This window comes from Panthera uncia, chromosome A2 (assembly GCF_023721935.1).
Source record: "Panthera uncia isolate 11264 chromosome A2, Puncia_PCG_1.0, whole genome shotgun sequence".
NCBI classification, from domain to species: Eukaryota; Metazoa; Chordata; class Mammalia; order Carnivora; family Felidae; genus Panthera; species Panthera uncia.
Window position 1 is genome coordinate 157,070,895 of NC_064816.1, and position 14,903 is coordinate 157,085,797.

The 14,903-nt window shown below is 65.3% G+C and overlaps 1 protein-coding gene across 1 annotated transcript in view; it reads left to right on the plus strand.

Moving 5' to 3' along the window:
- Positions 1-14,903, plus strand: part of AGAP3 (ArfGAP with GTPase domain, ankyrin repeat and PH domain 3) — a 55,272-nt gene that overhangs the window by 25,191 nt on the left and 15,178 nt on the right. Inside the window, exons 3-11 of the mRNA XM_049642317.1 lie at positions 1,763-1,821; positions 2,088-2,175; positions 2,381-2,466; positions 2,611-2,752; positions 3,138-3,272; positions 3,434-3,561; positions 5,142-5,300; positions 8,826-8,918; positions 13,504-13,608. Of these exons, the coding sequence (XP_049498274.1) occupies positions 1,763-1,821; positions 2,088-2,175; positions 2,381-2,466; positions 2,611-2,752; positions 3,138-3,272; positions 3,434-3,561; positions 5,142-5,300; positions 8,826-8,918; positions 13,504-13,608 (995 nt within the window). The remainder of the gene's footprint in view (positions 1-1,762; positions 1,822-2,087; positions 2,176-2,380; positions 2,467-2,610; positions 2,753-3,137; positions 3,273-3,433; positions 3,562-5,141; positions 5,301-8,825; positions 8,919-13,503; positions 13,609-14,903) is intronic.

Below are 14,903 nucleotides of genomic sequence, written 5' to 3' on the forward strand. Positions count from 1 at the left end.
CAGCATGACGTTCCTGGAGGTGAACCGCCTGGAGCTGGCGGCGGCCGAGGGCGCGGGCGCGGGGCTGGGCCGCGCGGGCAGCGCGGGCTTCTTGCGGGGCGCCTCGCTGTGGAGCAGCCAGCGCTGGCAGGTGCTCCGCGGCGGCGGCGGCGGCGGCGGGCGCGGCGCCCCGAGTCCCCGGCGCGGCCTCTCGGCGCTGAGGAAGAGCTTCAGCTTCCGCCTGCGCCGCGGCCAGGAGATCCGGCGCGCCGAGTCAGGGCTGCTGCCCCGGGCGCGCACCCGCAGCGACGGCGACGCCAGCTCCCTGGGTGCCTTCCCCAGCCGCCGCGACCTGTTGCTGGGCGCCGAGGCCCCGCGCGCCGCGCCCGAGCCCGGCCGGCCCCGCACCGCCGCCGGCCTCTGGAGACTGCTCACCAGCCGCTTCCGCCGGAGGGAGCCCGCGCCCGCCGAGCCGCTGTGGAGCCGCCGGGCGGCCGCGGCCCCCGGGCTCCTGGGCGCGCCCAGCGGTAAGGGAGAGAGCCCGGCCTGGGAGTCCTCTCTGGCTGGAGCCCCTTGTTGAGAGCGGGGGTGAGAACAAACCGTGAACCTGTCTGGGAGAGGTGGGTGTGGTGTGCGGGGCCAGGGACCAAGTGAGATCGGCGCCCCTTTGGGCTCTGGGTCGCTGATGGGCCGGGGAAGTGGCCGTGGCAGAGGAGGCCTTCCAGGTGCGTCCAGTCGGGGTTGCCCGCCGCCGGGTGCTACCTCTGGCCCGTGGCCTGGTATGGTAGGAGACGAGGTCCCTTCCTCACTTTTGGCACCTGCAGAATTGAGGCCCAGGAGGGGCGGAGGCTGAACGAGTTTCTAGCTTCAGGGCGGGGCTTGAGCCCTCCCGGCTGCCTGTGCAGAGGAGCTGAGACTACTTGTGGACCCGATCGATGGTGGTGGCTACTCTTTGAGACAGCCTGGGGAGGGCAAGCAGGCAGAGAGGCCCGCCCAGGCCAGGGCCACCTGGAGCTGGCTGGAGGATGTCTGTTACAGTGCAGAGAATAAAGAACACGGCTCTGGCCGTGGGGCTGAAGGGGGCTCTGGGCAGCTAGAGGCTTCCCTTCCCTGGACGCTGCCAGAGGCAGGCCAGAGCTGAGAACTGGAGCCCAGGCAGCCCAGGAGGCGGGTCCCTGGGGAAAGAAAGGGTGGTGGCCTCCCAACTAAGGAGGAGCTTGGGGAGGAGGGCCAGTTGGGCAGGCTAGATAGCTCCCCATTCAACCTGCCCTTCACAGAACAAGGCCAGGTAAGGGCTCCTCCCTCTTCACCCTGCCTAGGAATGTGGTGGGTGGCCCCACCCTGTGAGGGTGAGCTGTCCCTACTCGCAGGAGGCTGGCCCCCCTGCCCAGCTGCCAGGCGCCCAGCCCAGCTTGGGTCTGAGCTGAGACCTATTGGAGAGGCCTCTCATCTGGGCCCTGGTGGCACCAGGCCGGGTGTGACAGCTCAAGGTGGGAACTGCCTGCTGGAGCAGTAAGAGATCAGGAGGCACACGGGCCCAGGCGGGGGGCCCTGGGCCCACACCTCTCGGGGTCCTCTCCCCTGAGGACTATCATTCTTCCGGTCCCCTCCAGAAGAATTTTCCTGCCGCTCTCTAGGGAATCAGGGGTGAGGGTTGGGGTCCCATCAGGACCGTGCTGTTTTCTGGCCTTGGCCCAAGAAGGGGCAGTGTAGGACACAGCTGGTTGCAGATAGCACAGGTGTGTGCCACCTCGGTCCTGATGGGTGGCCTTCTCTTCTGCAGACTCCTTTGTGAACAGCCAGGAGTGGACCCTGAGCCGCTCGGTGCCGGAGCTTAAAGTGGTGAGTGAGCCCTGTGGGAGGCCCAGGCCGCCCTGGGGCTGGGTGGGTACGGGTAGAGCAATGGGCCCAGGCTCTGCTGCACCCCACCCCCTCCCCCCGATGCCAGACCCTTCCTTTTCAGGTCTTGGCCTCTCTCCGAGGCCCCTTGCTTCTGGTCCTTTCCTTTCTGGCCCTTAGCTCTGGCCCCTCTCCTTCCTAACGTCATCTGCCTTTCCTGCCCCGTCTCTTCCCTCTGACCGCTGCTCTCACCCCTTCCTCTCCCACAGGGCATTGTGGGGAACCTGTCTAGTGGGAAGTCGGCCCTGGTGCACCGCTATCTGACAGGGACGTATGTCCAGGAAGAGTCCCCTGAAGGTGAGCGTCATTGGCTTACCTGGGCTCTGAGGCTGGCCCCTCTGCCCCCTTCCTCTTTGCTGTCGTCTGTGCAAAGGGGGGGGGTGCTGGAGCCCCTTGTCCTTCCAAGTCCTCCCGTCTCCTGTGTTGCTAGCTGTGGATTTCAGAATCGCTTGGCCCCCGTGGGCTCTCCCACTTTGGGGCCTGACCGTGCACTCTGTCCTAGGGGGTCGGTTTAAGAAGGAGATTGTGGTGGATGGCCAGAGTTACCTGCTGCTGATCCGAGATGAAGGAGGCCCCCCTGAGCTCCAGGTGACGCTCCTGCCCCAGCCCCGGCCCGTGGCGCCCCTTTCCCGAGGATCTGGTTGGGGCTGGGCAAAGCTGTGTGTGTGTGGACGGGGGCGCGGAGGTTGCCCGTGAGCAGGTGAGGGTGGTAATTCTGCTCCGTCCCCCTAGTTTGCTGCCTGGGTGGACGCGGTGGTGTTTGTGTTCAGCCTGGAGGATGAAATCAGCTTCCAGACCGTGTACAACTACTTCCTGCGGCTGTGCAGCTTCCGCAATGCCAGCGAGGTGCCCATGGTGTTGGTGGGCACGCAGGGTGAGCGGGCCCGCGGGGCTGGCACGGGGGAGGGGCGGTCCCGGGTCCCTCCCCTCTCGGTGCTTCCTGAGCCCTGGTGTCACCCCAGAACGGGCAGCGCCTCCTTACCACGCCCGCGCACGCTGGATCTCCCCCAGCTAGACCCTCCCACCTGCGTGACGATCGCGCCGTGTCTTTTGAGACGTGGGAACAGAGCAGCTGGCTCATTTCTCCTCTGAGTCGGTGGCAGGGCTGGTCTAAGGCCTGGAGGCCCTTACGCTTGTGCTCCGTGTCGCCCGCCGCCTCAGCTCCCCGCCCACCCGCCCTCTGCCCCAACGACCCTCCCCGGCCGTGGCACCTGCTTCTCAGCCGGCTGAGTAAATTCCCACCCTCCCGCCTCCGACAGACGCCATCAGTGCCGCAAACCCCCGGGTCATCGACGACAGCAGGGCCCGCAAGCTGTCCACGGACTTGAAGCGCTGCACCTACTACGAGACGTGCTCTACCTACGGGCTCAACGTGGAGCGCGTCTTCCAGGACGGTAACTCGGGCGCGGGGCGGGACGGCGCCCCCCGGAGCGCGGCGCAGGAGGCTCTGCGGGGCCGGTGGGGGCCGTGGGCCCCGGTGGGGGCGGGGGACGGCTCTAAGCCGGGCTTCTCCCTTTCCCCCCAGAGGGGTAACTGACTCTGCTGTCCCCTGCAGTGGCCCAGAAGGTCGTGGCCTTGCGGAAGAAGCAGCAGCTGGCCATCGGGCCCTGCAAGTCACTGCCCAACTCCCCCAGCCACTCGGCAGTGTCCGCTGCCTCCATCCCGGCCGTGCACATCAACCAGGTGCGGCCAGCCTCCCCGCCTCCCGCCATGTGTCCTCCCCACCGCCCTCATCATCCTGTCTGTCTGCCTGCGTGTCCCCACCCCGTCTGCTCTTGCGCCTTGCGGATAGCGTGGAAGCGCTGGCTTGAGTTCCCCATCGCCTGCACGCCTGGCCTGGCCTCATCTGTGCCCCGTGGTGACCGCCTCCCCGTAGCGTCCATCCCTGCAGCCACTTTAGCTGAAGCATCCTGAGCGCTCGCTCAGGTCGGTGCCGATAGGGCTGTGTCAGGAGCTGCGCCCCGCGGAGCCACACTCGGAGGCGCAGAAGAGTTCTCTTAGGCCCGCTTGCCCCTCAGCTGTGGGGCCTGCATTTGGAAGGACAGCACGTGCCCCACGGGGACACGTGTGCCGTGAGGGGCGTCAGGGGTGTTCCGAGCCAGGTCCTGCCCGTACTTTTCCCGTCATGCCCCTCGGATGCCTGCCCGCTCGCTGCCTACTGCCTGGTTGTTTTCTGGCCCTTGGCGTTTGGGTCTGGCCCTTCCTTTTGTAACTCTTTCCCCGACTCCATGGCCGGCTCTGCAGAAAGCCCTGGGTCGTCACAGATGAGCTGGATCGAGTGGTCAGGAGGACACCCTCCGCTCTCCTTCCGCCAAGGGCTGTTGACTTGAGGGCCCGCCCCGGCCCACCAGCTTCCTGAGGACAGTCTGATGGCTTTTTCCAGAGGCCCCTCCTTTAGTGTTTAGAAGACAGACAGTTTAGTTTCCCTGTAAGCATCCCCCACGGAGAAGAGGTCTGTCTTCGCTATCTCTGAACCGCTGCGCCTCAGTTGGCACGTTTCAAGGCGTGTACATCTCGGCTCTGCGCGCGGGCCCTGCCGGGTGGCTCTGCCAGCCATGGGCCAGCGTTGTGCTCTTTGTGCACAGGGGAGGATTCGAAGAGGCTGTCAGGGCGGGACACCTTCTCTACCCAGTGACCATCTTACGGGCAGGCAGGGAGCAGGCCTTGGGCCGTACGTGTTTCCCGGGTCCCAGGGCAGTCACTGCTGTGCACTCTCTGTCTCCATCCTGTGATCCCTTCTGTCTCTCTTCCTGTCCCACCTCTGTCCCTCATCTGCTTACCCTGGTGGCAGTCTTTGCTCTGGTCTGCTCTCGGGCCTCGGCTCTCCCGGACCGCTGCCCCTGTTGCACACACTGTCCAGAAGCAGGCCTCAGGCTCCCCTGGCCCCCCTGAGCCCCACCCTGGCCTTCTGCCTCTTTGGCATAGGACCTGGGAGCTCATCCAAGGTGACCTCTTGCTTTGCGCCAGACCCACCCCTGAGATAAGACCCCACAGCGCGCTCACTTAACTCTCACCTCTGTCACTTAACTCTGGCCCGCGAGCGCTGCCTCTGATTCAGCTCGCTGGTGGGCACAGAATCACCCCTGCCGGGGCTCTCGGGGGGACAGCCCCGTGCGGTAGTGACTGCGTCCCGCCGGCCTCCAGGCCGCCTCTGCTGCCCCCTGAGTCCCAGGCCAGGTCCCCATGCCTCAGGGGCTCCCAGCTCCCATCTGCTGCCTGCCCCTCACCCCAGAGCAGCCCTCAGCAGCCCTCTCTGTCCTTAGGCCACGAATGGCGGCAGCAGCGCCTTCAGCGACTACTCATCCTCAGTCCCCTCCACCCCCAGCGTCAGCCAGCGGGAGCTGCGCATCGAGACCGTGGCGGCCTCCTCCACCCCCACACCCGTCCGCAAGCAGTCCAAGCGGCGCTCCAACATCTTCACGGTATGTGCCCCGAGCCCTGCCCTGGCACCTGCCCGGCTGCCTTCACTGAGTAGGCGGGGCCCAGCCCCCAGCTGGGAGGGAGCAGGCAAGAACCGCAGACGGCCGGCCACGGGGCAGCCCGAGTCAGGAAGATGCCACCCGCAGGCTCTCCATCCGCACAGACACACACAGCTTCCGTGGGCCCCTTACCAGGGCCCTCGCGCACATCCAGACTCTTCCAGATTGTTCTTCTGTGCCCACAAGGGCTTTCCCGCAGCGTATCCATACATACTGTCCTGCCTCCGCTGCATACACTCACTCCCTCTCCCTGACCCTTAGGTCTTCTGGGCCAGCTTAGCTTGAGGGATCTTTGGACGTGTCTGTCCTAACTTCCCGCTCCCCCCACCCCCCGCCCAACGCTCTTGATTCCACAGCTGTGAACTGAGCCCCCTAAGTTTTTGGCCCAAGGCCGCACGGAGATTAGCTGGTGGAGCCAGAATGGGGGGCTCAGGCCTCCTTGTCCGCACTCTGTTTTCTCCGTGACCTTACGCTTCCCACCCGCGCCTGCGGGTCCCCCAAAGGCTTAGCTTTCCCCAGGCCTCACCTCCCCACCTCCAGCCCTCAGTCAGGCTCCCGCCCTCACAGACCTCACACCAGGGACCTTCCACTGCCTTCCACTGCTAGGGGCCCAGCCCCTCAGCTCTTAGGTGCCCCCAGCATCTGAGACACAGTGCCCCCAGCCCCTCACCTCCAGCCGGGTCTTGGCTGGGTCATTCTGGGAGGCTTGGGTCAGACACAGGTGGCTGAGCTGCCCGTGTGGATTCTCAGGAGATCACTCTGTACTGCTGCGTCAGTCCGTGCGCCTCTTTCGGACCATCAGGGCTTGGTCCCCAGCCTGGTCCCGCGTCCGGCCGGCCGGGCAGGCCCCGCCAGGCTCTCGGGAGCCCCGCCCAGACAGAGCCAGTGCCCCCAGGCCTTGTTCATTCATTCTCGCCTCCGCCCGCCCGGCACACTGCCGCTCCCGGTGTGCCCCGGTCCGTCCGCCCTGTGCCTGCCGTGTGCCCCCTCCTTGTCCATGCCGACCAACCCTTCCTGCTGACAGCTGCCGCCGCATGGCACTTCCCCAGCCCCGACCCTGCCTAGACCTGAAGCTTTTTGTTTCTGTTCATGCCCATTGAGACACACAGAGCCCTGGGCTGCCTGCTTGTGCCCACGCCCGCTGCTGCCGCTGCCGTAGAGCCCTCGGGTGCCTGTGTTTGCAGTGACCGCCGTCTGCGCCCTTGGCATCTGCTGTCTGACACCCGCTCCCTCAGCACCATCCCGAACCTCCCACTTCCTCCGCTGCCAGGCCTGCAACACCCCAGGGCACGCTCTCCTCCCTCTGCCCCCCCTTCTATCCACCGTCCGTGCGCAGCTCCCGGCCTCCTCGCCGCGGCCCCTCGTGCCCCCTGCCCTGTGCTCTCCACTGCCTGCTCCGCTGTGCTGCCTCCGCCTGCCATCCTTGCTGCGCGCGCCCATGGCACAGCCTTCCCTCGGGCCCTTTCATTCTCTCCATCTTCACTGTGGCGACCTTAGTTTTTCTTTCCATTGTTTCCATGGTGACCTCACTTGCGCCATTGTCCACGAGGAGGCCTCGAGACATGTCCGTCTCCAGGAGTGCATCTCGGGACCTCCCCCTCTCATCGTTGCTGTTGGGGCCACCTCCTCGCCCTCATCGTCCTCCCCAGCAGAGCCACGCCTGCTCTGTGGCCTGGTGTCCTTGTGACCCACCCCCCTGGATGTGGCCATCGATGTCCCCAGTCTCCCCCATGACTTTATGTACTCATTCTGTTGCCACTCTTGCCCCGGTTCCCATCCTGGGCGGGGGGGGGGGGGGGGGCGGCCCCTCGGGGCTCCCAGGGATCCTCCGGTGGTTGGGGGGCCTCCTGGCTCACCAGCCTGGCTGGGGCAGGCTGCACCCCCCCCCCCCTCCCAACCAGCTCTTTGCTCCGGGGACCCGGTGGCGGTGGTCCCCATCCACCTTCCTCCTCCCTGGGCCGAAGGGGCAGAGGCCGTGGCGCCCAGGAGACGCCCCGGGCAGGTGCTGATGGTGGAGCTGCGGGCAGCAGCCTCTGGCCCGATTCTTTCTGCTCCCTCGGTTGACCCCCCCGCGCTGCACTTGCAGTCCTGTGCCCTGTGTCCTCGGCTCCTGGCAGCCTGGGACAACAGGAGGGACAGGGGCCCCGGCTGCCCAGTGGCAAACATTCCCCGATGAGATGGACTGCCCAGCGGCCTCTGCGCCACCGCCTCCTCCTCCTCCTCCTCCTCCTCCTCCTCCTCCTCTTCATCCCGCTGCCTCCTCTCCCCAGGCACCTGGGTCTCTGCCCTCACCAGTGCTGACCGACTCGTGCGGGGCTTGAGTATAACTTGCCAAAATCTTTATTCTTTCGATATTTGCAGATATGTGCCACTGTTTCCAACTTTTCATCAACAAAAAGGCCTTTCCAACTCCTTCCAAATTAGAAGACCAGGTGGTGACACACAGCACCTCTGGACATTCTCCCCTGTGCGGGGCCGGAGGCGGGCCGGGCCTTGGGACTGCTCTCAGATGAGAAGCGGCCGCCGTGCTCCCCACTCCAGAGACCCACAGGAACCTTTGTAACTAACCCCCACCCCCAGGGAAGGCTAGGAACGCTGGAGCCCGCGGCTGGGGGCTGCCGGGGGACCAGGCCCGGCTGGACGCGCTGCGCCAGGCTCGCTGCATGGAGAAGAAGGGAGCTCGGCCCCACGCCCGGCGCCCCGGGCCAGCGCAACGAGGCCCCCCGAGGGGCGGGGGCGTCCGAGCGCCCGCCCCGGCCCAGCTGCTCCTGGGGGGAGCTTTCCCGCCCCTCCCTCCTCTGCTCCTTCCTGCATGGACTCCTGCCGTTCCTGCTCCGCTCCGGACGCCACGCCCACGCCGCGCGCGCGCTTGCCTTTCCCCCTCTTGGCCCCTCCCCGTTTCCTAGGATCCGCATTGGGGCGGGCTCTGCCCCAGGAGCCTGGCAGGGGCGCAGGGCCTCTTTTGGCCTCTCTCCTCTCTCTCTCCATCCACTGTGCCCCTCCGGCCTCGCCGACCGCGCTCGGTGCAACGTGCCGTGTGGTGTCTGTGCCGCAGACGGGCCCCTGCCCGCTCACTTCTGGACTTGGCTCTCCCCGGTTCTCGTGCCCTGTGCTCCCAGCCGTCCCTCAGCCCCACCGTCCACCTCTCCTCGCCCCTTCCCTTCTCTTACGCCCCAGCCCCCTGGGCTGCGCGCTCCTTGCGCCCTCGGTATTTCGTGTCCTTGCTCTTTTGTAAGGGGCGGGCCTGGCTCAGTGACCTGTGCTGCTCTGTATGGTGCCGTGTGTAAGAATAAACCCGTTGGAATACTCGTGGTCTCAGTTCCTTCCCGGTCCCGCCGCCCCGGCCCCGCCCCCACTGCTAGGGCCTGCCCAGGAGGAGGGAGGAGGGGAGGGCTGGGGAGTCCAGGCGGGCAGCTGTCCCCCGTGGGCCCTGCGCCCCTCTAACACGCCTCTTCTTTTCTCTTTCAGTCTCGAAAGGGCGCCGACTTGGACAGGGAGAAGAAAGCCGCCGACTGCAAGGTGGACAGCATCGGGAGCGGTCGGGCCATCCCCATCAAACAGGTCAGCAGTCCCTTCCCCTGTGGCCAGAGAGCGGTGGAGGTGAGGGATGAGGCCCAGGAAACGCTGGAGGGCGGCGCTCTTCAGCGCCTCTGGGGGCTGGTTACTGTAAGGCCAGCACTGCCCCTGCCGGGCCTGAATCCTCAACGGGAGAGCGGATTGCCTGCTGAGGGCAAACCCCCTGGGAAGAGAGGCTACCGGGTGGGAGCTCGGCCGTGTCCTCCTCACCACCACCGGGGGGCAGCAGAGAGCCACCTGCCGTCCTCAGCGGCTGGCCCGCGCGGGCTGGCGCTTCTGGAGCCGGGCGACCTGGCCCACCTCTCCCAGTCCCAGAAAAGGAATTCACAAAAGGGTACTCTGGGAGGGCTGGTCCTACCCTGGGTTCATTGGTGCAGTTCTGTCCACACGAGCCTCTGTTCGCTGGTAAAGGAGGAGCTGAGTTGGGCTGCCCCCTCCTGGCCCCCCTTTTTTTTCTGAGTCTCTGCCTGGCAGGGCTGGGCCACTAGACAACCTGCCCCCAGAGCAGTCCCTGTGCTGGAAAAAGACATTGAACAATGGAGGGCGTCCTTGTGCAAAGATGGCGGTGTGTCGAGCAGGGTTCTTGAGCTGCTGAGCTGGATGGAGGTGAAGCGAGGAGGTGTCCGTCTCTGAGGTGCCCACGAGGTTGGGGGCAGTGACTTGGTTGGCTGGTCTGCTGGGCCCGGCGCGGATCTTGGGAGCTGGTGGTGAGATGCGCCGTGTCTACGGGGGCCACGTTGTCTGTCAGGTGTTGACCACAGAGGAGACTGGTGTGGCCAGACCACCAGAGCTTGGCCAGGCCCGGGCCCTGGGGTCGGGTTAGTCCTCCAGGCTGGGCCTGCTGGGGCCCGTGGGCAGTCTGACCAGAATTCCTATGTGAGAGTGAGATTCCGACCCCACAGTGAAGGTTATTTAGAATGGAGACCCCTGGAAGCGTCAGGGTCCCAGAAGGCAGGGAACTACCCGTCACGTAATGCCTCTGCCCTCCCCTGAAATAGCGTCACACTGAGGCCTGGCAGAGACCAGTCTAGTGGGGCCACCTCCGGAGAGGCCACGTGGAGTGGCTGAGAGAGACGTGTCTCTGTGTGTGTGTCTGGGTGCAGAATCGGACCCCACAAACCTGTTGGTGATGTGATCCCGTGTCTCTGGGACTCTGCAGACCGACCGCCTCCTGGGGGGGGGGGGGCGCGAGCCAGGCACCATGGATGCGTCTCACGGACGCCCGTCACTGTCTGCTTTGGGGGCGGGTGCATTCTGAGAGGGTGTATTCGCGCACACAAACGTTGAATAAATACAAGAGAACACTTTTCTCCAGGGCCTTTGCTCTGAGATAAACGTGGTCTCAAATGCCTGCATCCTGTTTGGGGTACCATCTTGTTTGGGGTACGGGCCAAGGTATCTGTTCCCTGAATCCCCCACAGAGAGGGGAGGGGAGAACTGAGGGGTAAGGGTGAGGCCCTGTGAACTTGCACCCGGGGTTCGGGCCCAGCCCCTGGCCAGCCTAAGGGGTCGACTAGGCCACTTGGCCGATACAGGCCACTAAGCCTCAGGGACGCCCTGCAGGAAGGAACCTGAGCGCTGATTCGTGGCGGGATGTCTCGGGGCGGTTAGGGTGTGCCTGCGCTGGGGTTGGTGGGGGGGGCTCCCTGCTCTAGTTTCCCAGCCCCAGGGGCTCATCCTGGCGGCGACTTCCCCCAACCTCCAGCTGCCCGCCCGGGCCGCTCTGGCCCCTTCCCCACCCTCGGGTCCCTTCCTCCCCATTCCACTCCTTCCCTCTCCCCGCCCCCCCACTCCTGCTGGGAGTGGAGATTGCATTTCAGTTGCCATTTGCATTCCCAATCAATCCGGACTCCGCAATTAAGCCGGCTGGCGGAGCTGGGAGGGAGGCGGCGGCGGAACGGGTCCTCTGGGGCTGGCGCCTCTGCGCCGCTCCCATTCCGCCCCAGATTGCTTCCTGCTCCGCCGTGCGCAGCCGGGCCGGCCAGGGAGGGGAGCAGGAACCCCTGTAGCTCGTCTCCCTCCTCGGAAGGCAGGACTCGAGAGGGAAGGAGGCGCCGGGTAGGCAGGCCTATCCACTGTGCGGCTAGCCCAGCCTTTGCCGCCTGCTCTGCGTCTGGGCCAGGCTGGCAGGTGAGAGGCGGGCTGGAGGCGCGAGTGGGTGGCAGGTTGAGGCCCTGGCCGGCTTTTCTCCATCAAGCTGGGCTCTCCTCCCACACCCCTGCCGGTGAGCTCACTGAGCTCATTAGCGCTGGTCCGTGGCTCCTCCCGGACCGAGGCCCAGGTGAAGGAGGGGAGAGAGTTCTGGGTAGAAAAGGGCCTCCCTCCTTGGCATCCTGAGTCCTGATTCCGTGCTGGGAAGAGGGAGGAAACCTCCATACGTGAGTCTCTCTCCCTATCTGTCTGTGGAAACTGAGGCTCAGGCGGTCACTTGTTTGATGTTAGGGGCTAGCTGGCGGCAGAAGGGGGAGCGGAGTCTGGCTTCCCTTTCCCTCGACCTGACCCGGAGCTGGGACTGGGCCCAGGAGGGAAGGGCTCGGCCATGATGGAGAGGAAGGGTCAGGCGAGGGAGGCCAGGGCGGGGCCTGGGAGGATTTGAGAACAGAGGCTGGCGTGGACTCTCCCACCGGAGGCTGAGGAGGTGTGGAAGAAGGAGAGAGGAGGGGCAGGGGAGCTGCCGTCCCCCCAGCGCTTCCTGAGGGCACCGGGTGAGACTGGGGGCTGCCTTGTCCAGAGTCTGGCTGTTGGTTCTCGTGGGTGTCGTCCACAGCCCGGGGACGGGGAGCAGCTCACCATTGCCTTGTTCCTGGCTGTGAGGGGTGGGTGCCACGCCCAGAAGCAGGTCACTGAGGCTCCTTCACGGACCCCTGGGCAGGGGCCTGACTGCCTTCCGGAATGTTCCAGCCACCCACTCCAGTGAAGGTCCCATTAATACCACTCGTCTTCAGATGCTCCATGTGAGGATAGGGTGTCGTGCTGAGGGGGACCGGGTGGTAGAGCGTGTCCTCAGATGGCCCCGGACGCTCAACTGAATCTCCCTGCAACGGCATCTGCCTTTTGGGGGCGGCGGGAAGAAAGAGAGAAAGGAAGGAGTGCTAGTGGGGATGTATTGAAAGGCGGGAGACTTTCTCAGCCCCATCTTGGTCCCTCGCGAGGAGGTAGATCGGGCAGGAAATTCCAATCGCCTGTTGGCTAACCTCCTCCCTTTAGGACTGAGCCTGCTCTCCGGAAGAGCTTAGAGAGGAGGTGTGAGAGAATTGGGGTTAACCTCCACCTTTGGGCCCCAGAACCATAGGTGATACTATTTCCTCATACTTGAATCTCTCTCTCTCTCTCTCTCTTTTTTTTTTTAATGTTTATTATGAGAGAGCACGTGCAAGCAGGGGAGGAGCAGAGAGAGAGAATATGCCAGGCAGGCTTTGTGCTGTCAGCACAGAGCCCGACGTGGGGCTCGAACCCACGAACCGTGAGATCATGACCTGAGCCAAAGTTGGACGCTTAACCGACTGAGCCCCCAGGCGCCCCCACACTCGAATCTCTTAATCCCGATTCTCCTGCTTGTCTGAGAGCAGGGCCCTCCATTCCTAAGGGAGAAGGCCTTGTGATCAGGGCCACATCTTTGAGCTCCTCCTCTCTGGTGCCCACTGCGGTTGGGCTCCGGGTGCTTCCCCTGCTCTCCTAGGCCGCTGCTGATCCTGACTCCCCGCTTGAGCCCCCTCCTGGTGGCTGTCCCCTTGGAGTTTTGTCTGGGAATCTCCAGGCGGCGCTGCCTCTTGTCGGCCCTCCTGCCCTCGGTTGATGCTGGTCCTCAGAACCTGCCACCGGGACCTGTTGGTGGTACTGTCCTTCCCCTGACCCCCGCTCCTCTCCTCAGCCATTCATTCTCCTGTGATGACTGTCGTGTCGAGGAGAGAGCCAGAGGCGGGTGAGGGCCTCTTCAGGGGTTGTCCTTAGAGGAAGGTGGGGGCCGTTCTTGGAGTTCTCTGCAGGCGTCCTCCCCTTTCAGCATCTCTGGCGGCCACGGTCTCGGCTGGCTTCTCTCAACCCACCCACCGGACGTTCGCCGAGTGTCTGCCGTGTCCCAAGCACTGTCACGGTGCTGAGGGTGTGTCAGTGAACAAAACACACGGACAGGCTTGCGGGGGAAATTTGGTTGCTGAGCTCTGTGGCCGGGGCTGCGCCTTGGGGAGTCTGGAACATTCTGGGGGCGGTTAGGGGATTTCTGCCCTATTCACCCACCCCTGGAGACACACCGGCAGGAGCGTCACTGCCAGGAGGCCACCTGAAACCCTGCCTCCTGCTGCTGACGCGGCCCCACGACTCCGGGGAGGGGGGCGGCCCCCAGGCTGCTTGCTGGTGAACCGTCAGGGAAGCCCGAGTTCCGTGGAAGGGCCCGTCTAACTGGCTTCCCCCAGGTCGGCTCTGGTCCTTTACAGCCTCTCTGCTCAGAGGAGCACAGTGGCCCAGGAGGACGGGCGACGGAGGACGGTGTTCCCTAGTGCCCCCGTGACCTTCTCCGGGTCCCCCGATGTGCAGGGCTGGCACCTGTCTCTGATCCCGCCTCTGTCCTCAGGGCATCCTGCTGAAACGGAGTGGCAAGTCCCTGAACAAGGAGTGGAAGAAGAAGTATGTGACGCTCTGTGACAACGGACTGCTCACCTACCACCCCAGTCTGCACGTGAGTCTGGGGGAGGGGTTGGGGACCCGAGGAAGAGTGACCCGACTGGAGGGGGGCGCTCACTCCACGAGTGAAGGGAAGCAGGCCTCAGTGGGTTCAAAGGCACCTGCCCTTCGGAAAGAGCCTCACTTTGGTGGCTTGGGAACCACACTGCCTGTGCGACCGAGGCCGGGACCGAGCCCTTCATTCTAAGGTCTGAGTTGTGGCTGCGCCCTTGGGAGGAGACTCACCCCCGGGGTGGCTGCCTCTAGGCGAGGCTGCTGTGTGCGGTCGGGCCCCACGTCCTGGCCCCCGCTTGTGGAGAGAGCGGGATTGGGCCCCACTTACCTGGAATTGCTCAAGCTGGGGATGCCGGTGTCACCGCCCAGTTGTCTCTTGGGGAGCCACGCGAGCAGGGGAGTCCCTGGGTTCCCGGGCCTGGGGTGATGGAGAGCCGGGGGGCAGTTGAGCCGGGCCTGCGGAGACTGGCACGCGTCCTCTCGAGGAAAGGGAGCGTGGGGGTGGCGATGATGGCGGGTGGAGGGGTCTGGGGGGGGGGGGGGCCGGGGCCCCGGGGGGGGGGGGGGGGGTGCGGTGACTGTAGAGTGGCCCCCGTGGCAGCTCTCCCACCCTTCCCGCCTCCCGCCTCCCCTCACCGCGTGGCTCCAGCACACAGCTGTCACCAGAATCCATCTCTGTCACCGCCCCACTGTGGGGCTAATGAGTTCTCCCGTGAACCCCCTCAAGCACAGCACGCGGGCCGGCCCCACCCCCGGCCCAGGAGCCCAGGGCCTGCCTCCGAGGGTCCCTTGGCTGCCTCTGAATCTGCACAAGGTGTCGGGGAGGCCCGACCCAAGAGGCGCCGGGGATGCACGGTTCTGGCCGTAACCCGGTCCCGAGGGCACCGCCCAGGCACGAAAACGCACGAAGGCCTGGCTCGGGAAGAGCGGGCGGGCGGTCTGCTTCCCATCAGGCCGGAGCCCGGCCTCGCCCTCCTGGGTTTCTCCGTACCCGATTCCTCGGGCACTAACTGTTCCCCTTAACTCGGGGGACGCCGCTACTTAGCGTTCCCTCCTAGCGTCTCATCCTCCACAGGGTGGGAGCCGGCCTCAGGAGACTGGGGGGGTGAGGACGGGCCACACCAGGTGGCCTTGGGGACTTGGTAGAGGCCCCTCAGCCCCATCCCCTCCCCTACTCCAGCGGCTGCCTTGCCTTGTACGCAGACCCGGTCCTGACGCTGAGCCCGTGCGAGGCAGCGCGACATAGGTGTCCTAGAAAGTCACGGGGCCTCCTGCAGGTACAGGGCTCTGTAGCAC